The 24,241-nt window shown below is 47.3% G+C and overlaps 2 protein-coding genes across 4 annotated transcripts in view; both read right to left on the bottom strand.

Moving 5' to 3' along the window:
• Syce2 (synaptonemal complex central element protein 2) overlaps positions 1-8,952 on the bottom strand; it is a 15,588-nt gene extending 6,636 nt beyond the window's left edge. The window contains exons 1-2 of one of the 3 annotated variants that reach the window (XM_021169500.2): positions 8,818-8,952; positions 8,241-8,375 (exon numbers count right to left, since the gene is read on the bottom strand). Coding sequence is in view for 1 of the 3 variants with exons in the window: in XM_021169499.2 (XP_021025158.1) it covers positions 8,241-8,353; positions 8,818-8,841 (137 nt within the window). In the remaining 2 variants the exon portion in view is untranslated. The remainder of the gene's footprint in view (positions 1-8,240; positions 8,376-8,817) is intronic. The other 2 variants (XM_021169499.2, XM_021169501.1) reach the window with 2 other exon arrangements.
• A 4,227-nt stretch (positions 8,953-13,179) lies between these two features.
• The window catches only part of Farsa (phenylalanyl-tRNA synthetase subunit alpha), a 13,143-nt gene continuing 2,081 nt past the window's right edge, over positions 13,180-24,241 (bottom strand). The window contains exons 2-13 of the mRNA XM_021169532.1: positions 22,149-22,286; positions 21,962-22,060; positions 21,756-21,874; positions 18,628-18,720; positions 18,418-18,546; positions 18,225-18,340; positions 14,964-15,048; positions 14,775-14,874; positions 14,505-14,673; positions 14,337-14,414; positions 14,084-14,198; positions 13,180-13,572 (exon numbers count right to left, since the gene is read on the bottom strand). Of these exons, the coding sequence (XP_021025191.1) occupies positions 13,434-13,572; positions 14,084-14,198; positions 14,337-14,414; positions 14,505-14,673; positions 14,775-14,874; positions 14,964-15,048; positions 18,225-18,340; positions 18,418-18,546; positions 18,628-18,720; positions 21,756-21,874; positions 21,962-22,060; positions 22,149-22,286 (1,380 nt within the window). The 3' untranslated portion in view covers positions 13,180-13,433. The remainder of the gene's footprint in view (positions 13,573-14,083; positions 14,199-14,336; positions 14,415-14,504; positions 14,674-14,774; positions 14,875-14,963; positions 15,049-18,224; positions 18,341-18,417; positions 18,547-18,627; positions 18,721-21,755; positions 21,875-21,961; positions 22,061-22,148; positions 22,287-24,241) is intronic.

Genomic DNA, 24,241 nt, shown 5'->3' with positions numbered 1-24,241 from the left:
TGGGAGGCAGAGGCAGGTGGATTTCTGAGTTCGAGGCCAGCCTGGTCTACAGAGTGAGTTCCAGGACAGCCAAGGCTACACAGAGAAACCCTGTCTCGAAAAAAAAAACAAAACAAAACATGGAGAACAAGCAGTGTTCCCCATAACCTCTGTTTCAGTTCCTGTTTCCAGGTTCCTGACCTGCTTGAATCCATCCATTCTCTTTCTTTTCTTTTCTTTCTCTTTCTTTCTCTTTCTTTCTTTCTTTCTTTCTTTCTTTCTTTCTTTCTTTCTTTCTTTCTTTCCTTCCTTCCTTCCTTCCTTCCTTCCTTCCTTCCTTCCTTCCTTCCTTTCCTTCCTTCCTTCCTTCCTTCCTTCCTTCCTTTCTTTCTTTACCATGTGGATTCTAGGTATCAAACTCAAGTCACCAAACTCAAGAGGCAAGTACCTTGCCCCCATGAGCATATCACCGACTCTGTTGTCTTCTAACTCCTATTGTTCCCACCTATGCCTTCAGGCCCTTCCACAGTTCAGGCTACAGTTTTCCAAGGGCATTCCTGTAGTGTGGGGTGCCAGGGCAGTGTCTTTCCCACCTAAGTCCTGAATCCTCTAGAACATCATTTCTCAACCTGTGGGTTACCACCCCTTTAGGGGTCAAACAACCCTTTCACAGGTATTGCCTAAGACCATCATAAAACACAGATATTTACACTACAATTCATAACAGTAGCAAAGCTACAGTTATGAAGTAGTAACAAAAATAATTTTATGGTTTGGGGCCACCATAACACAAGAAACTACATTAAAGGGTCACAGCACTAGAAATGTTGAGACATGTTCTAGAAAGTGCTCCTGGCAGTCTTAGTACACACATCAATTACAGTGTCATTGTCTTTGTCTATGCCCTAGCCAAGTCTAGATTCCAGGAGGGCTGGGACCTTGTAGAAGTCATCTTCCCCATCTCTGTGTGGGAGAAGCAATAAATGTGCAGCCAATAAATTAATGATCCTTTTTTTCCTTTGAGACAGGGTTTCAATGTGTATACCTTCTGCCCTGGAACTCAGAGATCTGCCTCCCTCTGACTTCCAAGTGCTGGGATCAAAGGCACTCACCACCACTGCCTGAATAAATAAATTTAGTGACTTTTTTTTGTTTTGGTTTTTTGTTTGTTTTTTTCTTTTGTTTTGTTTTTCGAGACAGGGTTTCTCTGTGTAGCCCTGGCTGTCCTGGAACTCACTCTGTAGACCAGGCTGGCCTTGAACTTAGAAATCCACCTGCCTCTGCCTCCCAAAAATTTAGTGACTCTTAAACTGGCTGTGATGGAAATTTAATCCCACACTTGGAAGAAAGGTAGGCAGATCTCGCCTAGTTCGAGGGTAAGCTGTTATATGTAGAGATTCTGCCTCAAAACAAACACAAAATTATGATTCTTGAGGGCTTTCACTACCATTCATACTTTGACCCAAAATGTATTCCCATTCCATGACCTTCTTCAAATCTTTCAACAAGGTGTCTTTTTCTAGAGCTCTCAGCAAGACTATCCCAAAAGCATTCAAGCTCCACTTTTGCATACCAATTACCATCTTTCTTCTTCCCCCTACATAAGATCCCATCCTCCCTCCTCTTAGTAAATGATACATAAAACCACCTGATCCCTGCACTAGAAACTTAGCAGTCAGCTTCTCTGGCCCTTCATATCCTGGCTTGAATCTTCCAGTTTCTACCTTTCAAATTTTCCCCCCACACTCTATTATTCTTTGTACATCTCTCAGTTCTCACCTGGACCCCTGTGACCTTCCAACCCAAAATCTGATCTCCTAATCCTGTGTGATAGTCTAAGAAAGACCTCTCCCCCTCAAAAAACCAAAAAAGAAAAAAAAAAAATGGTGCCACAGGGTCAAAACTAAATTCCTTGTACAGCAGACAAGACTTTCCAGGGCCTGGCCTGAACCCTTTCCAGTCTGTTTAGTTTTCAAGGCAGGGGTGGGCCCCAGGCTCTGTACATACAAGATAACTGCTCTACCACTGAGCCATACCTTCTACCCCAGCAATCTGGTCCTTCAACAAAAAAATTTCCCCAAATCCATCAGCCTTTATCCAGAACCACTTTCCCTTTCCCTTTCTGCCTCTCCCCTCCTCTTTTTGGTCATGACTCTGCCTTACTTTATGCTTTTGGTGTGCATGTGCTCAGGTAGAGATGGCAATTCTCTTCTGTACTGTCCAGCCCCTCAAAGGCTTCCCTCTGTGCTATAAGTGTTCTGCTGACAAGCTACTCTAGGATCTCTGCTCTCATGCCTTTTTTGCACCCAGCTTGCCTTGTCTCAACTCTCCCGGACCAAAGTTTAGGATTTTGAAATTAGGTGCCGGACGTGGTGGCGCACGCCTTTAATCCCAGCACTTGGGAGGCAGAGGCAGGCGGATTTCTGAGTTCAAGGCCAGCCTGGTCTACAAAGTGAGTTCCAGGATAGCCGGGGCTTTACAGAGAACCCCTGTCTCGAAAAAAAAAAAAAAAAAAAAAAAAAAAAAAAAAAAAGAAAAAGAAATTAGGCTCAATCTTCCCAGGTCTGTCTGTCTGTCTGTCTTTCTTTCTTTTATTTTCAAGACAGGGTTTCTGTGTGTAGCCCTGGCTGTCCTGGAACTCACTCTGTAGACCAAGCTGGCCTTGAACTCAGAAACCCACCTGCCTCTGCCTCTGCCTCCCAAGTGCTGCCCGGCACCAGGTATTTCTTTTTGTGTATTTCTTTGCAACCTGACTTAACTTCTAATGGCTCCAAGATGTTCTCCTTCAGTGCTCAAGAGATGAGAGGACAGATTTTTTAATGGCAACTACAGAAATAGTGAGAAAGGGGGCTGGTGAGATGGCTCAGTGGGTAGGAGCACCCGACTGCTCTTCCGAAGGTCCAGAGTTCAAATCCCAGCAACCACATGGTGGCTCACAACCATCCGCAACGAGATCTGGCGCCCTCTTCTGGAGTGTCTGAAGACAGCTACAGTGTACTTAAATATAATAAATAAATAAATCTTTAAAAAAAAAAAATAGTGAGAAAAAAAATCACTTGAATTTGGCATCAGATGTCTACTGGGAGCTTTTTTATTTTTGCAAACCCATCTTTTGTGGATTTTAGCTTTGCCATTTCATTTTTCTTAATACTCAGCAGCTGCATATTAATCAAGATGCTAATGAATCATTGGGTTCCCTGGGTCTGCACTCACCAATTAGCTTTAATAAACAAAATGTGCGGTGTCCTCTCTGCAGGCTTCTTCAGTTCCTGGGCTGACTTCTGTGGCAGAACCCTGGACTGAGGCCAGGTAATGGAAGAGAGCACATTAACAGTTGCCTAGTGTGCTTGGCCTGAGTGGGGCTTGGGATGTGAGGCCTGTAAGCATATCAATGCACCCATCTATTATGTCTGTCCTTCTAAGAAGCCCCTGATCAGTTCCAAGAATTAGAAGAGTTCCCAAGCAGGGCCTAAGTTGGCAGGGGGCCCAGGAAATGGGTCTAAGCAAAGAGACCATCTGTTCACTCCAGGTAAAGCTATGATTGGCAGTCATATGGGCCAGAGCTACTCACTGATGGGGCCTTCCTTCCATGGCCACTCACAGATAACACAAGTAAATAAGCTACCAGCTACTTATGACCATCTCAGGGGGCATGCCCAGGAGAGGGACCCACAGAATCTGGCACTCAGGCAAAGTGATGTTTTGCTGAAGTTGTGCCAGACAGGGGGAAGATTGGAGTGGATGGTGATGAGTTCGTTCCTCACCCACCTCCCCTTCAGCAATGTGTTAATATTTCAATCATGCTCCCGAGTGCTGGCTGCTGGATCCGCTAACTGGTCCCTGTGATGATTTTCAACCATCTGGTTTTTGGCTCTGGTAAAAAAATCTTTCAAGTCTGTAAATGCTTTCTTTGCCTGTTTCTCTTCACCACAGAGATTCTGGTCTAAGCATGCTAATGTTTGCAGAACATTTATCAAATGAATGTTTCATTCATATCTGCCAATTTTCTTGTCTCTAATAGCACAGGTGTAGAAAGCCCTTCAGTCTGTTTTCCTACTGAGAAATGGGAGTGAAGTGGGGGAATCTGATCTTCTCTGGAGCCTTTTACTCTGGCCTCAAGTAAGCTCATTCATTCAGTCTACAACTGTCATAACAGCATCCTAATAGTCCCTTGTATCACACCACTTTAAGGTGGTGAGGGAGGTTGTAAAGTGGAACTTACACTCTTACCTCTGCCCTAGAAGCCTGCACCTGTGAGAAACCACAACAAGCAGAAAGCAGAGGTGTCCTGGTAAGCACTGAGCTACTTATTACTGGCCTTCTGAGGGATGGGGAAAGCCAGCCATGATTTATAGTTTGTCAAGTGCCAATGTGCATATATTCCCACTATAGCAATATAAAGCTTCTAACATAAACTTGCCAACTTAGGAAGGAATATATAGAATCAGCGCTTGAGCCAGGCAGTGGTGACACACACCTTTAACCACAGCACTCAGGAGGCAACGGTAGAAGAATCTATTGAGTTTAAGGTTAACCTGGTCTACAGCATGAGTTCCAGAACTGACAGGGATACACAGAGAAACCCTGTCTCAAAGAACAAAACAAAACAAACAAAAGAACCAGCTCTTGCCAGCAGGAGCCAGCTCTAGTATATAATGGATGGGGATACTCTCCTTTCTGCCATTTCCCCTATGGGCCTTTTCCCAATCTGTCTTACTAAATGGCACCCCATTCAGAAGCCCAACTTAATCCATCTCTCTTTACACTCACTTCAAAACACTCTCTACATAGCCAGAGCCTTTGTTTCTTTTTTATTGCTTTTTTTGTTTTGTTTTATTTTTTTCGAGACAGAGTTTCTCTGTATAGCCCTGGCTGTCCTGGAACTCACTCTGTAGACCAGGCTGGCCTCCAACTCAGAAATCTGCCTGCCTCTGCCTCCCGAGTGCTGGGATTAAATGTGCGCCACCACGCCCAGCCCTTTTTTTTTTTTTTTTTTGAGACAGTCTATATAGTATCAGCTGCCCCATAACTTACCATATCAACCAGCCTTGAACCCACAGAGATCTTGCTTGCCTCTTTGTCCCAAGTGCTGAGATTAGAGCTGTGCACCATACCTAGCCAGTAGCCTTTTTTTTTTATTAGGTTTTTAACAAGAACCTAATAAGTATGTCACATCTCTGGCCCAGCAGTTCCCACTAAGTATAATCTCCTTTCTTCTAGAGCCTATTAAGATACCTAAATCTGTGGATACTCATCATCTATACACCTTCTGTAAAATGGTGTAACATTTGCACAGAACCTATACATACCCTTCTGTAGACTTCTATCATATCTAATGACTTATACGATACCTGATGCAAGCCTGGAGTGGTGGTACACACCCGCAATCCCAGAACCCGGGAGGTGTAAGCAGCAGCATTAACTTAGGACAATTTCAGCTATGTATCAAGTTCAAGGCTAGCCTGGACTACATGAGAAACTATTTTATAAGAATAAACAAAAACAAAGCCCAACACTGGGCCAGCGAGATGGCCATATAGGTAAAAGGTACTCCTATGCAAGCCTGAAGACCTGAATTCAATCCCAGGAACCCAGGTAAAGACGGAAGAAAAGAACCGTGCTAAATATGTCATGTAGACTGGGCAACTTGAATATACAGGAGACAACATATGCTACATCCCCACAAAAACTTGCATATGGATGTTCATAGCACTGTTACATATAATAGTCAAATGTCAATTTGTCTGTTGATAACAAAATATGATAGATTTATAATATGAAAGTCTAGCTACAAAAAAGACTTAAGTTCTGACAAAGGCTATGGTATAAATGGCATAACAAGTGAAGAAAGCTAGACACAAAGAAGCACATGCGAGGCCTGGCAATGGTGGCACCTGCCTTTAATCCCAGCACTCGGGAGGCAGCTGAGTCCGAGGTCAGATCTACAGTGAGTTCCAAGAGAACCAGTGCTATACAGAAAAATCCTGTCTCGAAAAACCAAAAACCAAAAAAAAGCGCACATGACATATGACTACATGCACATGAAATACCCAGAATAGACAAATGTATGGAAACAAAGTAGATTAATGGATACAGGGTATGAGGAAGAAGCAAGGACTAGGAGTTACAGCTAGGAGGCATGACATCTTTTTCTGGAATGAGAAAAGATTCTGAAGTTCGATAGTGATGTTTGTATGGCTCTGTGAATATACTAAAAGCTATTAAATCACACACTTCTAAAGGTGAGTTGCATGGCATGTCACAGAATGAGCATCCTTAATTCTAAATTCCAAAATCCAGGACCGGGTAGTATATACCTTTAATCTCAGCACTGAGGAGGAAGAGGCAGGCTGATCTCTGCATTCAAGACCAACCTGGTCTGCATAGTGAGTTCTAGGACACCAGGGTTACATGAGGCTTTGCCTATTAAATAAATAAATAATCCCCCAAATCTAAACCATGATACTCAGAAGGTTTCTGATAAGCAGCATGGCACATGCCTATCTATAATCTTAGCACTTGGGAGGCTGATGCAGAAGGACCTTGAGTTCTTGGACAGTCTGAACTGATACAAGACTCTGATGAAATAAGTCCTGAGTGACTGTACCTTGTTGACATGAACACAACCATTTCAAGAACTTCAATGCTTCAGATTCCTGGGAATGGCAAAGCCTTCCCGTGGTATGTGTTCAGATGTTGACAGTGTGTATAAAATGTATGGACCACTTCTTTTCCTCCTGAATATTTACAGCCTGAGACTGCTCCCCGACAGAGACTTCCTACTGAAATTAGCTAAACCTGCTTCCTCATTCAACTGTATACAATAAGCCTGCTATCTCAGGCTTAAATTGGCTAAAAAACCAATTATAAATGAACCAAGTTTCAGGACTGCGGCTGGTGTGCCTCCAGCAGGGCACATGGCCCACTCAATCCCGTGTGGTTTTTTGTACAGGTGCCTGTCCTTTCTTTATTCCTTTGTCAGACCAGTCAAGGTCAAATCCAAACACATGCGGTTTCAGCAACTGAGAATGTACATTCAGTGACAGGGTGCTCATCTACCACGCATACATAGCACGCTGGGTTCCATCCTCTATACAGCAAAAAAACAAGAGAGCAAACAAAGGAGAAAATGCAGAGTGGATCACATATCTAAACAATAAATGAAAAATCACAAAATTAGAATATTGGAGAAAATCTAAGTGACTTTGATTTTGGTGTCTTTTGAGTGCCTCACTCACCATGCTGGGATCAAAGGTTTATGCCACCAAGCCTGGCTGTTGATGTCTTATTTTTTTGGTTTTGGTTTTTCAAGACAGTGTTTCTTAGTGTAGCCCTGGCTGCCTGGCTGCCTTGGAACTTACTTTGTAGACCAGGCTGGCCTTGAGCTCAGAGCCCTGCCTTCCTCTCAGCCTCTGTAGTGCATAAATAAAAGGCACGTGCCACTATGCCCAGCTTTTTTTCACCCCTTTTCTGTTGATGTCTTAAATAAAACACACACACATAAATCCACAAAAGAATTGAGAAACTAGCCGGGCAGCAGTGGCGCACACCTTTAATCCCAGCACTCGGGAGGCAGAAGCAGGCGGGTTTCTGAGTTCGAGGCCAGCCTGGTCTACATAGTGAGTTCCAGGACAGCCAGAGCCACAGAGAGGAAACCCTGTCTCAAAACAAAACAAAACAAAACAAAGCAAAACAAAAACAAAAACCAAGAGAATATGAGTCTAAACACGAGGATGCTATGCATCCTGAAATTAAACCTTGTGGATATCAAAAGGAGACTGCCAGTAGCCAGAACCACTGTGGGCACCTGTTGTTAGCATTTCCTGTAGGCTCCGCCCAAGAGTTACCTAGCAACAGCCAGGTAAGAACCTGGCTCACAGGTAAGGACTATTTGGCTCCTGTGTCTGTCTCCCCTCCCCTCCCCTCCTCTCTCTCCATCTTCCCTCCCTCTCCCTCTCTTTTCTCTCTCTTCATCTTTCCATTTCCTCCCTCTTTCGCTCTCGCTCTCTGTTTTCCTCCACCTCTCCCTTCTCGCCAGTAAACTTCCTCTATATGAGGTCTGTCTCATGGCTATCCTCATCAGGACACCTAAGCAGGCCCGCTACGGTGCTCCACTTGTCCGCTGCGGCTTCATAAAACACCAACCTGGAAGGTGTTAAATCACCCGTGGACCAAGGCCCGGGCAGACCTCGTGGAATGACCTACGTGACCAAGGCGGGGCCCCGGGTCCCGGAAGGGGAGCTGGGCCTGTCACTCCTCACCTCGGGGCCACTGAGCCGGGCGTCTCCTCGTGGTTCTCACTCTGCGGATGCTCTCCGCTCTCCACAATCGCCGGCGGCTCCTGGTCCTTTAACTCCACGGGAGGCACGGCCACCTGCGAGCGAGCGCAGCCTGCTCTGAGAGGCGGGGTGGGGAAGCTCAAAAGGGACGCGCTAGCCGGGAGGCCCGGGGGTCAGGACCCTCGGGGCCGCAATGGGGGGCGCGCTAACACCTTCCCGCGGGAATAGTTAAAAGGAGGCCGAGTGTGGCACACGCCTCGAACCCCTCCTCAGCCTCGGGAGGCGGAGGCAGGCAACCGCTGCGGGTTCGAGGCCCGGCCTGGTCTACCCCGTGCGCTGTCTTCGCCCAGCTCCTGAAGCGCACCGCACCTCCTCACGGCCTCGTCCACCAGGCCCCACCGTCTCGTTAGTCAGGAAACCTCGCGTCTCCCGGCAAGAGGCGGCTCCAACCGCGGGGAACAGGGCCCGGGTGCGAATGTGTGGAGGAAGTCTCCGTTCCCCGCGGCCCTAAGCCCCGACCGTCGCCCGTCGCCCTCCGTCCGCACACGGGAAACCGCACCTCACTCACTCCGCGGCGCTCCATTCCGTCTTTTCCCGCCTCAGCGCCCTCTGCGCACGCCACGCCCCCCGCACGCCACGCCCCGGGCACGTGCTGAATGAAACGCGCCCTGGCCCGGCCCCGCCCCCCCACAGGCGGCGAACTCGAAGGCCCTCCGAACTGGCTCTGCCTTTTGGGCTATGCTGGTGCTGCGCGCGGTGACAGACGGATTTGTGTTGTATGGACCAGTGGGCGTCTGAGCTCATAATGCGCAGGTGCGGGACTCGGGGTCACCTGTGGCCCTCAGAGTTTGAGGAATTCACATTGCGTTAGAGTTCTGCCCCTTCGAGCTACAGTTTGTGCGGAGACGGTATCTTTTTAAGATAGGGTTTCTCTGTGTTTCCCTGACTGTCCTAGAACTAGCTCTGTACATCACACTGGCCTCAAACTCACACTCTCCTGCCTCTGCGTCTAGAGTGCTGGGTTCAAAAGTATGCGCCACTAGTGCCCGGATCAAATTCTTTTGGAACAGGGTTCCACTATGTCCCAGCCTAGGACTCTGTAAACCAGGCTGACCTAGAACTCTCAGAGATCAGCTTGCCTCTCTGCCTTGGAATTGAAGGCAGGCACCACCTAGGAACAACCTTCATTTTTAAGTTTTATTTACATGTTATATATGATTTAAACTACTTTTGGGCACCTTCCAGCTAAGGCCAGAAGAGGGCATCAGATCCCCTAGTTATAAGCCTCCTGGCATGGGTGTTGAAAATCGAATTCCTGTTCCCTACTGCTCTTCATCGATGAGCTGAGTTTTATTTTTGTTTTATGTTTGACCTATTTTGTGCATGCCTATGTGCCATCCACTCCGGGAGTGTGGAAGTCAGAGGACAGCCTGAACGAGTCCACTATCTCCTTCCACCTTGTGGGTCATGGAGATGGAACTCAGGTCATCAGACTAGGCAAGCACCTGTACCCACTGAGCCATCTGGAGGGATCTCTTGTGTTTAAGTGTTTTTTTAATACACATTTTTACGGGTGTGGGTATTTTGACTGCATATATTTATTTCTATACTATGTGTGTGCATAGTGCCCATAGTGGCCAGAAAAGAGGTTCAGGTCCCCTGAGGCTGGAATTACAATTGTGAGCCACCATACGGGTGCTTAAAATTAGACTTGGTCCTCTGCAGGACAAACCAGTACTTAACCTCTGAGCCATTTTCCTAACCCTTTCTGTTTTTGATGCTACATCCCTAGCAGCTTGGGGCCTGAAATGCTATGTGAGGGAATGAAGGACACACAGTGAAACTGGGATCCAGTGGGCTTCTCTAACGCTATGGCTGCAACCTGGACCCTCAGCTATTTATTAAATACAGCACAGCTAGTCTTGGTAGGAAGAATCTGTGGGTGAGCAATCCTAGCCTGCAAACTCCACGAGAGGAAGCCAGATCTGCTAGCCTTTGCACTGGTTGATTATCTGGAAGCCAACATTCTGGAACTCTAGGGAGAGAATTGCCGTTCCTTCTGAGCCTGGTTCATATAGGTAATTGATTAGGCAGGTTTCCCAGGGGTCAATTGGTCTTGGACTCCTGTGCCCAGATTAAGATATACATTCAGGCTGGACTCTACCTACTCAGGGTTCCCTCTGCTTGCTTTCTGTCTCTCTCTGGCCAGGGTTTCTCTGTAGCCCTGGCTGTCCTGGAAGCTCTATAGACCAGGCTAGCCTCGAACTCAGAGATCAGCCAGCCTTTGCCCCATCGAGTGCTGATTCAAGGGGGAGAGGTGTACCACCAAACCCAGCTGAAAAACTGGCACTCCTAAAATACATTTCCTTTTATTACTGTAGTGATTAAAAACTAAAACTGTTGTAAATGTTGCAAAAATAACTGGCAGATCATAAATTTATTTATAGGAGGCAACAAACTAAGTGTTGCTGGGTGATGGTGGTGCACGGCTTTAATCCCAGTGGTCAGGAGGCAAAACCAGGCCCATCTGAGGCCAGCCTGGTCTACAGAGTGAGTTTCAGGACAGCTAGGGCTACAGAGAGAAACCCTGTCTGGAAAAAATGTGGGTGACATAAACCTATATAATCCCAATACTTGGGAGACTGAGGCATAAAAACCTTAAATTTACTCAGGAGGCAGATTTCTGAGTTTGGGCCAGCCTGGTCTACTGAGTGAGTTCCGGGACAGCCAGGGCTATACAGAGAAACCCTGTCTTGAACCCCCTCCACACACACAAAGAACCTTAAATTTCAGGCTAGCGTGGCTATACCCTATCTTTTTTGGGGGTGGGGTGGGGGCTGTAGAGGGTCATTAGTATTTTTTTAATTTTTTTTTTAAATGTATGAGTGCTGTTTGCATGTATACCTGCATGCCAGAAGACGGAATCAGATCCCCTTATAGATAGTTGCCAGCCATTATGTGGTTCCTAGAAATTGAACTCAGAACCTCTGGAGGAGGAGCCAGTGCTGTTAACTGCAAAGCTATCTCACCAGTCCTGACATTAGTATATGTATATGTATGTGAGTACACTGTCACTGTCTTTAGGCACACCAGAAGAGGGCATCAGATCCCATTACAGATGGCTGTGAGCCACCATGTGGTTGCTGGGAGTTGAACTGAGGACCTCTGGTAGAGCAGTTGGTGCTCTCTTAGTGGCTGAGCTCCAACCACGACATTAGTATTTTTTAACAAAACCCAAATTAAGTAATTTTAAAATGTGCTACTGGGTAGTGGTGGTACACTCTTTAATCCCAGCAGAGACAGGCGAATCTAAGGCCAGTCTGGTCTACAGAGTGAGTTCCAGGACAGCCAGGGCTACTCAGAGATACCCAGTCTTGAAGGAAAAAAAAAAAAAAAAAAAAACTTTTACTACGGGACACTCTCAAAAGGGCCAGACTTAAAGCCAGCAAGGTGGTTCTGTAAATAAAAACTACTGAGTACCAGCCCTAGAACCCATGGAGGAAGGAGAAAGCTGTACCCTGACCTCCACACAAATGCCAGGACACTCTGTAAATCTGGGGCTGAAGAAACGGCTCAGCAGCTGCAAGTGAATGCTGCTTTCCAGGAAACCTAGGTTTGGTTCTTAGCACCCACGTGTTGGCTCACAACAGTCCATAGCTCCAGTTCTAGAGCTAACGCCCTCTTCTGGCAACAGACTCTCATGTGTACAAAGACATACACTGGGCTGGAGTTAGCTCAGTAGTTAAGAGCACTTGTTCTTGTTTAATTCCCAGCACCAACATGAGAGCTCACCACCTCCATGGGCACCAGGCATACATATCACTCATATACAAAAAAATAATTTAAATCCAAAAAATTAAGAAAACAAGACATGCGGGGCTGGAGAGATAGCTCAGTGGTTAAGGGCACTGACTGCTCTTCCAGAAGTCCTGAGTTCAATTAATCCCCAGCAACCACATGGTGGCTCACAACCATCTGTAATGGGATCCAATGCCCTCTTCTGGTATGTCTGTGTCTGAAGGTAGCTACAGTGTACTCACATATATAAATCTTTAAAAAAAGAAAGAAAAAAAGACATGCAGACAAAATAACTATACACATAAAAATAAATTAAAAAGCAAAACAAAACAATACAAAACACCACCTAAACACCCAAGAGCCAAAGCTCATCTGAAGTCAGCCCCCCAGAAAAGCAAGTTAAAATGCAGACCCGCAAAGCTTCATGAGCTTATTCCTCAGAGCTCATAGGGTTTTGTTTTAACAGTCTAAGTATCTGGCCCAGGGTGGCCTCAGACTCATGACTGCCCCGCCACAGCTGTTGGGAGACTGGATTCTTTGGGGGAATGAAGAGTAGCTCCTCATCCTTGCTCCCAGTCATCTTAGGAACCCTGGATTTTTATGCTATTTCTGTTCCAAGCCTCAAAAGAGGGCTTGGCACCAGTTACTGATCAGTAAGTGCTAGGGGCTGCAGGGTGGCTCTGTCAGCAAAGTGCTTGCTGCATGAGTTCAATAAAAGAATACACGTTAAAGATGAGGGATGTGCATCTATAATCTTAGAGTTGGAGGCCAGGTCCCTGGAGCTTGTCAGGCACCCAGGCCCCAGGTCAATGACAGTTCCTGTCTCAAAGGACATGGACAGTGTTCCTAAGGATGGCACTGAAAATTGTTTCCCATACGTACCTGAACACACACACACACAAACACAAATAAATGCTCAATGGAGTATGGACCTGGCTTGGGATGACCGCGACCTCTTAGGATCACAGATCATGGACGGGATCACAGATCATGGACGGTCTAAGCCCTGACTCCTAAACTGCATACCAGGAACCATCTCCCAGTTTTCTCCCCACCAAGCACCACATGAACTGGGAGTGAGACAGCACCCACAAGTCACCTAATGAAATGAATGACAACAGAGTCCTAACAAAAGGCACCAAACGAGGGAATGTGCCCACTTTATTAAAACAGCTGACCTGCAGGGCCCAAACCCACCCTTACAAGCAAACTACACACACCATTAAAAGCCAGCATAAGAACTCCCCATACTTAGAACCCTGCCCCCGGGGTGGGAGAGGCAGGGGGAGTGAGCTGGCCTCACAGAGGCCTCATAAATAGTAGGTCACTGCCAAGGGATGCACAGGGACTGGACAGGGATCTCTGGGACAGCCTATATCATGCAGCCTCCTGTGTCTTTGAGGACCTGGGCTCAATATCCAGTCGGCACACAGGGCTGTCGTATACCATCTGCAGGTTCACCTTGTGGCCCACCAGTTCTCGGATGTTATTGATGCCATATTTGATCATTGTTGGGCTGAGAGTGGAAGGAACAGGGTTTAACACTGAGTCAGATCAGGCTGTTTTCTGCTTCTCAGAGACTCCCTCCCATCTTTCTCAGAATGAATGCCAAAGTGTTCCCCCACGGTGAACATGCTGTACCACTGGCCCAGTCTTACCTCCCATTCTCCCCTTGTTCATGCTTAATCTAGCCTCAGAGCCCGAGTACTGGCTGTGCCTGGTACACCCTGCCCGATGCCTTCACTGCTCCTCAGCTTCCATGAAGCCTTCCTCATCTAAGTCTTACTCTGTCCTCTCTATAGCACTCCCTGTCCATTCACATCTGGCCTTCTCAGTCTCCTTATTGGCCATGCTAGTCACCCTTCCACTTCCACTAGGATCCATGGTGCATGGTATCGGGGAAGCATGCCACAGTGTTCACAGCTCAGGGCCAGGCACAAAACTTGGCATTCCTACTACAGACTTGTCAGAAGAATGACAATGGAATGACTCCGTGGAGTCATCCTAAGTTCCAACTAGGCACTCACCGTTCCAGGGAGAGACCCCAAGCAATGACAGACACATTCTCAGGGAGCCCCATAGGCAGGAGCATCTCAGGGCGGAAGACCCCAGAGTTGCCAACTTCAACCCACTTCTTTAGACCTGTGAGGACAAAGGGAGGCATGTAGATGATACTGCACAGAGAATGGAAAGATAGGGTAGGAGACTGGCAAAGAGGGTGACCCAGGCAAGTGTGAGGTCCCTTAGACCTCCCTCTGTACTGAGTTCCCCATCCCTGACCTTGGTGGTAGCTGAACACTTCCATGCTGGGCTCTGTGTAGGGGTTGTAGGCTGGTTTGAAGCGCAACTGCGTGATTCCTGTAGGGGTTGGCAGGGCAGGCTGATGACCTCAGTGTCACCCTCCCAGGCCCCCAAACACTGCCTGCTTGTGCTGGCTCGACTGCTCACCCAGCTTGGTGAAGAACTCCCTCAGCACACCCATGAGGTGGCCTAGGGTGAGACCATGGTCTGCTATTACACCCTCAATCTGGTGGAACTCTGCCAGGTGTGTGGCGTCCAGCGTCTCATTCCGAAACACACGATCAATAGAGAAGTACTTGGCTGGTGTAAACGGCTTCTGAGGAGGAGGAATGATGGCCAGGCCAGGCCTGGCCCTGGCATGGGTCAGAAGGTCTACAGGACAGTACCAGCCACCCACCTGCCCAGGCCAAGCTGTACCTTCTGGGCTAACCGGTAGAGGGCGCGGGCGCTGGCTGCTGTGGTGTGTGTGCGAAGCAGGTTTTTCCGGGCCTCTTCCAGCTTCCAGGTATACTTGTAGCTTCAGGAAGGAAAGCAGGAAGTCTGCCCTGTGGTCCTGGAACCCCAGCCTCCCGCCCCTCTCCAGCCAGAGTCCTGCTTCTGCCTCACCCCTGTGAGCCGTAGCCACCCTGGGAGTGGGTCCGTTTCACACGCTGGACATAGTCCATTGGAAGCTGCAGGGCCTCAGCTGGGTCTAGGCAAGACAGAGTCTTGTGGTCAGAGTCACTGCATGCCCAGTATGGCTCCATAGGAGCTCCTGTGCCCCAGCATTCAGGGTCACCTGGCTCTCCTCAGTAGCTGACCTTTTCCTCTTCATCCAGAACCCCCTTCCCCTTGCTTTCCTCTTCACTGTGTGAAAGCCCAAGTTTCCCTCTGGCTCTGACATATTACCTCCTGCTCTGGTCTCCTCTCATTCCTATGTGATCATGACCTGTAATCACAGGGCCACCAGCTGACATTTCAGCCTCAGGCCCTTTACGCTGGCCTCCATCTCTAGCTATGTCATATAGTCCTCTTCCCTTACTTCTTTTGTTTTTTTCTTGAGACTTGATCTGACTGTAGCTCACTATGCATACCAGACTGGCCTTGAACTCAGAGAGCCATCTGCCTCTGCCTCCCAAATGCTGTGATAAAAGGTATATGTTACCACAACCCAACCTTGTTTAAGACTCAAGCAACACATGCTTCCAACCTCCCCTAGCCCTGGAGGCACACATTAGTATCTCCAGTGGGATGGTTTTTTTTTTTTTTTTTGGTTTTTCAAGACAGGGTTTCTCTGTATAGCCCTGGCTGTCCTGGAACTCACTCTGTAGACCAGGCTGGCCTCAAACTAGAAATCTGCCTGCCTCTGCCTCCCAAGTGCTGGGATTAAAGGTGTGTGTCACCACTGCCTGGCTATCTCCAGTGATTTTTAACCCCTTGTCCCACTATATAGATTCTTCAGGAACTATCTACTCAGGAAATGGATCTCCCTGGGGCAAGGAAATTCTGTCCTACTCAAAGCTATGACTCAGTGGGTAACAGCCATCTTAGCATTCAGGAGGATCTTCAGGGAGGCCTCGAAGTATGTGACTTTTCCCCAGTGTTTCCTGGAACCCAGGGCCTTCCTCAGGTTTGGCAAGTGTTCATCCACTAACATGCACCCCCAGAAGCAAATGAGCAAAACAGTTCTTCGTTTTTTTTTTTTTTTTTTTTTTTTTTTTTTTTTTTTTTTTTTACTTTTTTCCCCTCAGCCTCCAGTGTAGTCCTGACAGGAANGTTTCCTGGAACCCAGGGCCTTCCTCAGGTTTGGCAAGTGTTCATCCACTAACATGCACCCCCAGAAGCAAATAAAAAAAACAGAAATACATTTTTTTTTTTTTTTTTTTTTTTTTTTTTTTTTTTTGAACTTACAATTTTCCCCTCAGCCTCCAGTGTAGTCCTGACAGGAAAGAGCCACCAACCATATCCACCTCAAATGTGAACTTTTTGGGAATGTTAACAACATAGTTTTGGTTCCTGTAACTCTTTTGCATGTAACAGCTGTATAGCATTACACAAATGATGTTCTTTCTGTGCCTCAGTTTCTTTAGTGGTAAATGAGGGCCAACAGTACCACAGTGTATAGTTGGAAGATTCAGAACAACGGAGCAGGTGAGCTTTGGGTACCATGACAACAGTAACACCATTGCTGCTACATTGACACGGGCACTTATGAAGCTCATCTGCTTGCTTCAGAGACGAGAAGACAACCAGTCTGAGAAGTCATTCATTTCAGAGAGATCAAGGACAGTGAAATAGGGGCTGGCCTGTGACGAGGGACAGAGAACTTGGGGACAGAAAACTTGCCAACATGCAGGAGATCCTGGATTCCACATCGTGGCTACATAGTAACTTGTAGGCCAGCCTAGGCTACAGAGTGGGACCCTGTCTTAAAACAACCCAAAGTAATGAGGGAAGATGGTCTTAGCACTTCCAAAGCTGAAGGACATGAGTTCAAGGCCAGCCTGGGCTACAGTGGGGGAATCCAACTAAAAAAACAACCAAGTTAAAAGTGGAAGTGATGGGGCTGGTGAGATGGCTCAGCGGGTAAGAGCACTGACTGCTCTTCCAAAGGTCCTGAGTTCAAATCCCAGAAACCACATGGTGGCTCACAACCATCCACAATGAGATCCGATGCCCTCTTCTGGTGTGTCTGAAGACATCTACAGTGTACCTACATATAACAATAAATAAATCTTTAAAAAAAAAAAGTGGAAGTGATGGGCATGTCCAGAACCAAGAAAAATGAGCTTCTATTTAATGGGTTATTTTTATTTTTCAATTGTGTGTATACCTTATCTGTGTGTGGTTGGCTGTATGCACATGAGCTTGTGTGCCTTAGCCCAGATGGCAGATTCCTTGGAGCTGGAGTTAAAGGCTGTTGTGAGCATCAAATATGGTGCTGGGAACTCAACTAGGCCACATACGTGCTTCAGTTTAGTGAAAAGGATTCTGGCCTCAAGTAAACGCTGGAGGGCTTACATGATAGTGAGGGGGGAAGGGACAGAGCCAGGGTGGAGTTTGATTACTTACTTATTTATGCTAAGGACAGATAAAATCCAGGTTCCAATATGCCACACTCCAGCCCTTAGGTGGCATTAAAAATCTTGGACATGAGGCCAAGCAGTGATGACCTTTTATCCCAGCACTCAGGAGGCAGAGACAGAGGCGGGTGAATCTCTAATTTCCAGGTCAGCCTTGTCTACAGGGAGTTTCAGGACAGCCAGGGCTACTGAGAAACCCTGTCCCCAGGGGAAAAAAACAAAACAAAACCCTGGGAAATGCTGGTGTGGTGGCCCATGCCTATAGTAAAACCCTGGGACATGCTAGGCATGGTGGCCCATGCCTATAGTACAAAACACTAGGCAGGCAGAAGACAGTGGATCTTTGTGAGTCTAAGGCCAGTCTGGTCTACATAATGAGTTTCAGGGCAGCCAGTAGAATTCTGAATAAAATGAAATAAAAATGCATACCGTTATATGCATTGTGACATATACCTTTAAGCCTAGCCTTGGTAGGGCAGGGAAATCCTTGTGAGTCCAAGGCCAGCTTGGTCTACATGAGCTCTAGACTAGTCAAGGCCACACAGCAAAACCCTTTTTCTCTATAAAAACAAAACAAAAGAACTCTGAGTGGTTGGCCTAAACTGACAGAGCCCTCAGGGCAGGTCTGGCAAGTTCAGAAAGCAGAGCCTAGGAACTGTGGGGAGAGATCACAGTGGAGGATGGGACCAGCTGGCCACAGGGAGGTCAGATCTCAGTTTATGAAATACGATATATCCCTTCCCTAAAGCTTTATCCAGACTTGAGACTTCTGCTACCACATTGGCCAGGCTCCCGGGCTACCCACCTCGCAGGAAGAAAGTATCATGTTGGTCACGTGCTGGGTGCTGCTGAGGCTGAAAGAGTGCATCAAAGTTCCAGAAGGAGCTCTCAATGAAATTGTCCGTAGGCATCTCAGTGAACCTGCAGGAGACATGACTGACTGCCCTGCTGCCCTGTGTCTGGTAGCTTCCAACCCCCACTCCAGGTCCTGTGCTCACCCCATCTCCAAGAAGATTTGCCGGAACTGGGAGCGGACCTTGAGCAAGGGGTGTAGGTGGCCACTATCTGGGAGCACACCACGGGCAGAGAAGTTGTAGGGTTTGAAAGGTCGGTCCCTCCAGGAGCCACTATGGGGAGATTCAGTGTGTAAAGGCGTGAGGAGAGCTGCCCGACCCCCCCTGACACCCTCTCACCTCCCCTCTCCCTACCTGGAGATCATCTCTGGGCTCAGCTCTGCCTCCTGCTTAGACACGCTTGTGCTGAAGGCCCTGCCCTTGCTCACCCAGTAGGTTTTCAGGATCCTGTGAACACAGGAAGAGAAGAGACATTAATGTCATCTCGAGAGCCATTGGATGCTAATCCCAGAACCAACTATGAAATCACTCTGGTTTTAGGTTGTTGTTGATGTTTTAAAAGATTTCACGTGTGGCTCGGTGAGATGGCTCAGCGGGTAAGAGCACTGACTGCTCTTCCTAAGGTCCTGAGTTCAAATCCCAGCAACCACATGGTGGCTCACAACCATCCATAACGAAATCTGATGCCCTCTTCTGGAGTGTCTGAAGACAGCTACAGTGTATTTACATATAATAAATAAATAAATATTAAAAAAAAAAGGGCTGGTGAGATGGCTCAGTGGGTAAGAGCACCCGACTGCTCTTCCAAAGGTCTGGAGTTCAAATCCCAGCAACTACATGGTGGCTCACAACCATCCGTAATGAGGTCTGACTCCCTCTTCTGGAGTGTCTGAAGACAGCTACAGTGTACTTACATATAATAAATAAATAAATAAATAGGATTTCACATATGCCACACTGACCTGGAATTTGCTTTATATTCAAGCATGACCTTGAACTGATTCTCCTGCTTCTCTTCTGCCTTCTATATGCCGTAATTACAGGCGTACATCACACCAGGATTATGTGGTGCTAAGGAGCAAACTCAGGACTCAGTGCACAGCAATCAACTAAGCTACATCCTGGAACCTGCCGTACTTTGTTTTTGGTTTTCTCTAGAGAGGGTCAGGTTACATAGTAAATGCTGACACTGGAAGCTTTAGGCATTAAAGACAAAGTGTCTTTATCTGCATTGGGGTTTTTTTTTGTTGTTTTTTTGTTTTTTGACAGTAAGTCGCCATGGAGCCCTGGCTGACTTGCAACTCCTTTGTAGACCAGATTAGCCTTAAACTCACAGATCCACCTGTCTCTGCTTCTTCCTGTGCTGCGATTTAAGGGTAATGACCATGCCCAGCTGCTTTTTCTCTCTCTGGTGGTAGAGATCAAGCCCAGGGCCTTGGGCATACCAGGCAAGAATCTTACAAAACTGAGCCATACCGCCAGTTTTGTTTTTATTTATGTATATTGCCCATGTCTGTATGTTTGTGTGAACGTGTAACGTGTGTGTGTGGGTGCCTACAGGGGCCAGAAGAAGGTATCAGATCAGCTATTCCTAACACAGGCATTAGAGCTAAAGTGGCAGACAGTTTTGAGCTGTCCAACATGGGCACCAGGAGCCTAACATAGTGGTTAGGAACAGCAAGAGCTCTGAACCACTGAGACATCTCTCCACCGCCCCAGCTTTTAAAAAGTACTTTAAGGGGGCTGGTGAGATGGCTCAGTGGGTAAGAGCACCCGACTGCTCTTCCGAAGGTCCAGAGTTCAAATCCCAGCAACCACATGGTGGCTCACAACCATCCGTAATGAGATCTGACGCCCTCTTCTGGTGTGTCTGAAGACAGCTACAGTGTACTTACACATAATAATAATAAAAAAAAAAATTAAAAAGTACTTTAAGAGCCATTATCACATTCATTTGTCTGTTTGTGTGTGTGCAGGTGTGTACATGTGCAGCTCATATGTGGAGGTCAGAAAACAACTTCAAGGATAAGTTCTTTCCTTCTGCCATGTGGAAACTAGGGATGGAATTCAAGTTAGCAGCCTGGTGACAATACCTTTAGCCACTGAGCTATTTTTCTGGCCTTCATTTTTGTCTTTTTTTTTTTTTCCCTTTGGTTTTTCGAGACAGGGTTTCCTCTGTAAAGCCCAGCTGTCCTGGAACTCACTTTGTAGACCAGGCTGGCCTCGAACTCAGAAATCCACCTGCTTCGGCCTCCCAAGTGCTGGGATTAAAGGCATGCGCCACCATGCCCGGCTTTTTTTTTTTTTTTTTTTTTTTTTTTTTGAATAGGTGTTTTATATAGTCCAGGCTGGCCTTGAACTCCTGATCTTTCCTCCTTCATTCTGCAATATTTATTGTCTTCTTGATACCGTCATTTGAAACTTTCTTATCTGGCCACTACCCTTCTACCTGTTCATACAATTATTTGTTCTATAAACAGTGAGAACATTTGTACCAAAGTCCATTCAAGTAGGACATGATATCAGCAAAGTATTGAGGGTTTATTTTGGGTCAGGATCTGTTATTCCACAACCCTATGAGAAGGTATTTTATTTTTTGGTTGTGAGGCTAGCCTTTAACCGCTGAGACATCTCTCCAGCCTGAGAAGGTATTTTATAAGTAAAGAAGCTTAGCTGGGAAAAGCCAGGTAAGTTGGCCACAGTTACATAGCTAACAAGTTGCAGAGCCTAGACTTTCCCACATCCCCATTTCTTTTTGTTTGTTTTTGGTTTTGTTTTTTGTTTTTTCGAGACAGGGTTTCTCTGTGCAGTCCTGGCTGTCTTGGAACACACTTTGTAGACCAGGCTGGCCTCGAACTCAGAGAACTGCTTGCCTCTGCCTCCCAAGTGCTGGGATTAAAGGCATGCACCACCACTGCCTGGCTCACATCCCCATCTCTTAAATGTTTTTATGAGACAGGCTTCACTCTATAGTCCAGGCTGGCCTAGAACTCACAAGCACCCATCTCAGCTACACGTAGTCTGCCTCAGTATGGCCTCACTTGAGTGACATATGAGCAGGAATTTCATTGGCTGACTGGCTGGAAGGTAACAGAAAGTCATTGCTTAGCAGCAGGTGCAGCAAGAGCAAAGGCAGAAGGGCTGCCTGAGCCCAACACACACACTCAAAAACCCTGGGTAAGGCTGGGTGTAGTGGTTCTAGTCTCTAATCCCAGCACTAGTGAGGCAGAGGCATGAAGATCTCTGCAAATTTGTGGATAGCCTAAACTACATGTTGAATACATGAACTACATTAGGCTAGCCAGGACTACATAGAAAAACCCTCAAAACCAAGAAACCAAACAAGAAGCACAGTAACAAATCCTGTGTAAAGGGGTTTTGGTGAAGACTGACAATAGCAGCCACTGGGTATGGGCTAGGCGGCTCTCTCCCTTCTTCCTCACGCACACAGGTAAAAGGGCCTAGCTGCAGCAGCCACTTACACTTCCGTCAGCAGCTTCCTCTTCCGGAGCTCATTCCGTTCCTTTTCAGCCAGCTTCTCAGCCTGGCCTGCCTGGACCAGCTGCAACCGCTTCTGCACTTCATCCTCTATACTGTCCACCTGCCACAGGACAAGGAAATGAGGGCTGGTGTCTGTCCCACTCGCCTTTGCCTCCAGCCTGCGGGGCCATCTCCCTGCAGGACTCACCACTCGGAACACACGGGGCCCGTCAGCGGCACTCTTGTCCACTCGGATCCATTTGTTGGACATGGCCTTGCTGAAGCCTACCTTGCCGCTGGGCAGGTGCTAGAGAAGTGGAACTGTGATGAGTGCTCTATTCCAGGGCCACTTGCACCCCACCCCATCCCCTCCCTGGACCCCAGCCCGGCCCTACCATGAGCTCACTCTGCACCAGGCCCTCGAGAGGGATGCTTCTAAACACACGGGCCTCATGGCTGCCCTCCCGGGCAATCTCCTCACCCTCGGTCGTCAGCTCCCAGCACTTGGTAGAACGAAGCTCAGCCTCAATGACCTGCAAAGAAATGAATGGCACAATGTTCAAAACCACCACCACCACCCTACAGCATTGGGCCAGAGATTCAAAGACAGCTGAAGACATGTCTCAGTAGTCAAAACATGCACTGCTCTTACCCCAACCACATAGGGTGGCCCACAGCCACTGCTAACTCTAATTCCAGGGCTCTAACTTCTCCAGCTTCCTGGAGTATTTGCACTCACCTGCACATATGCACGCACACGTGTGTGCGTGCACCACACACACAAAATAAATCAGCACCTTTAATCTCAGTAGTAGGGAGGCAGAGGCAGGTAGACCTGGTACACTTATCAAGTACCAGGCTAGTCAGGAGTACAAAATGAGACCCTATCTAAAAAGTAAACTAATTAAATTCAGAGGGCAGTCCCAAAACTGTGTAACATCTCAATGTTACTATTTTTCATATGGTGGGGGAAGAGAGAGGACAGAGGATGGAAGAGGGAGAGAGTGACTGAGTGAGTGAAGGGGAGTGGGAGGGAAAGGTGGACAGAGAGGGAGAGAAGGCATGGTACCTCAGTTTTCATTCAAGACTTTGCTTTACTATATGTCCCACGAGGGATTCAAACGCCTGGACCTCTGTAATCTCCCTGCCTTATTCTCCCGTTTTGGGACTATTGGTTGTATACTAATGTCCTTATCTGAAACAATTCTTTTCTTTTTTTCAGATTTATTCTTTTTTTTTTTTTTTTTAATTTACATGTATGTGTGTGCACCTGCATGGGTTTATGGACACCACCTACCCTTAGGTGCCTGGAGAGGCCAGTGGCTTCAGATCCCTTGGAGCTGTGATTAGAGGTGGCTTTGAGTTACGTGTGGATGCTAGGACCCAAACCCAGGTGCTCTGGAAAAGCAGCCAGTGCTCTTAATCACTGAGCCATATTTCCAGCCCCATAGACAAACTTTTGCTTTGTTTTGGAGACCAGGTTTCTCTGTGTAGCCTTGGCTGTCCTGAAACTTGCACCCTAGACCAGGCTGGCCTCAAACTCGGAGCTCTACCTGCCTCTTCCTAACAAGTGCTGGGATTGATGGCATGGACCACCACCAACCCGGTCCAGACAAGTTCTTTTTCAGTGCTGGAAATGAGACACTGGGCATGCTAGAGGAGCCTTCTGCCACTGCAGCACACCTCGAGCCTTGGTGCCTTCCTCTTCCTCTGTGTGTGCAGTGTGTAAGCACATGGTATGAACAGGTACACATGTGCTTGGTGGACAGAGGAAGCCAGTCACACTCTATCACCCTTTGCTTGTTCTCTTGAGAGGGTCTCACAAAGAAACTAGAGCTCACCATTTTTCATCTACGCCGGTACCAAGCACATCCTAACAATCCTCCTGTCTCCAGAACTCCAGGTCACTGGGCTCGAGAGGCCATGCTGAGCTTTTCCATGAGTGCGTGGATCTGATTTCAGGTAGTATGCCAAGTGCTCCTTCTGACTGAGCCCTGTCCCCCTAATCTTGTATCTTGACTGCACATGTCTTTCATCACTTATACACAGGCTGCTAAGAGCACTTTTCTTTAATTTTACAGAAAGGCTTGAACAAATGGCCTTTCTATAATATACCAAAGTATACCCAACTCTAACTCCTAAACTGATGCAGTAACTTGTTTACAATTTAAAGGCTTGGGCTGGAGAGATGGTTCAGCGGTTGAGAGCACCACTGACTGCTCTTCCAGAGGTCCTGAGTTCAATTCCCAGCAACCACATGGTAGCTCACAGCCATCTGTAATGGGATCCAACGCCCTCTTCTGGAGTGTCCGAAGACAGCTACAGTGCACTCATATAAATAAAATAAATAAATCTTTAGCCGGGTGGTGGTGCACACCTTTAATCCCAGTACTCGGGAGGCAGAGGCAGGCGGATTTCTGAGTTTGAGGCCAGCCTGGTCTACAAAGTGAGTTCCAGGACAGCCAGAGCTATACAGAGAAACCCTGTC

The sequence above is a fragment of the Mus caroli genome, chromosome 8 (genome assembly GCF_900094665.2).
Source record: "Mus caroli chromosome 8, CAROLI_EIJ_v1.1, whole genome shotgun sequence".
NCBI lineage: Eukaryota > Metazoa > Chordata > Mammalia > Rodentia > Muridae > Mus > Mus caroli.
This window is presented reverse-complemented; position numbering and strand designations above follow the sequence as displayed.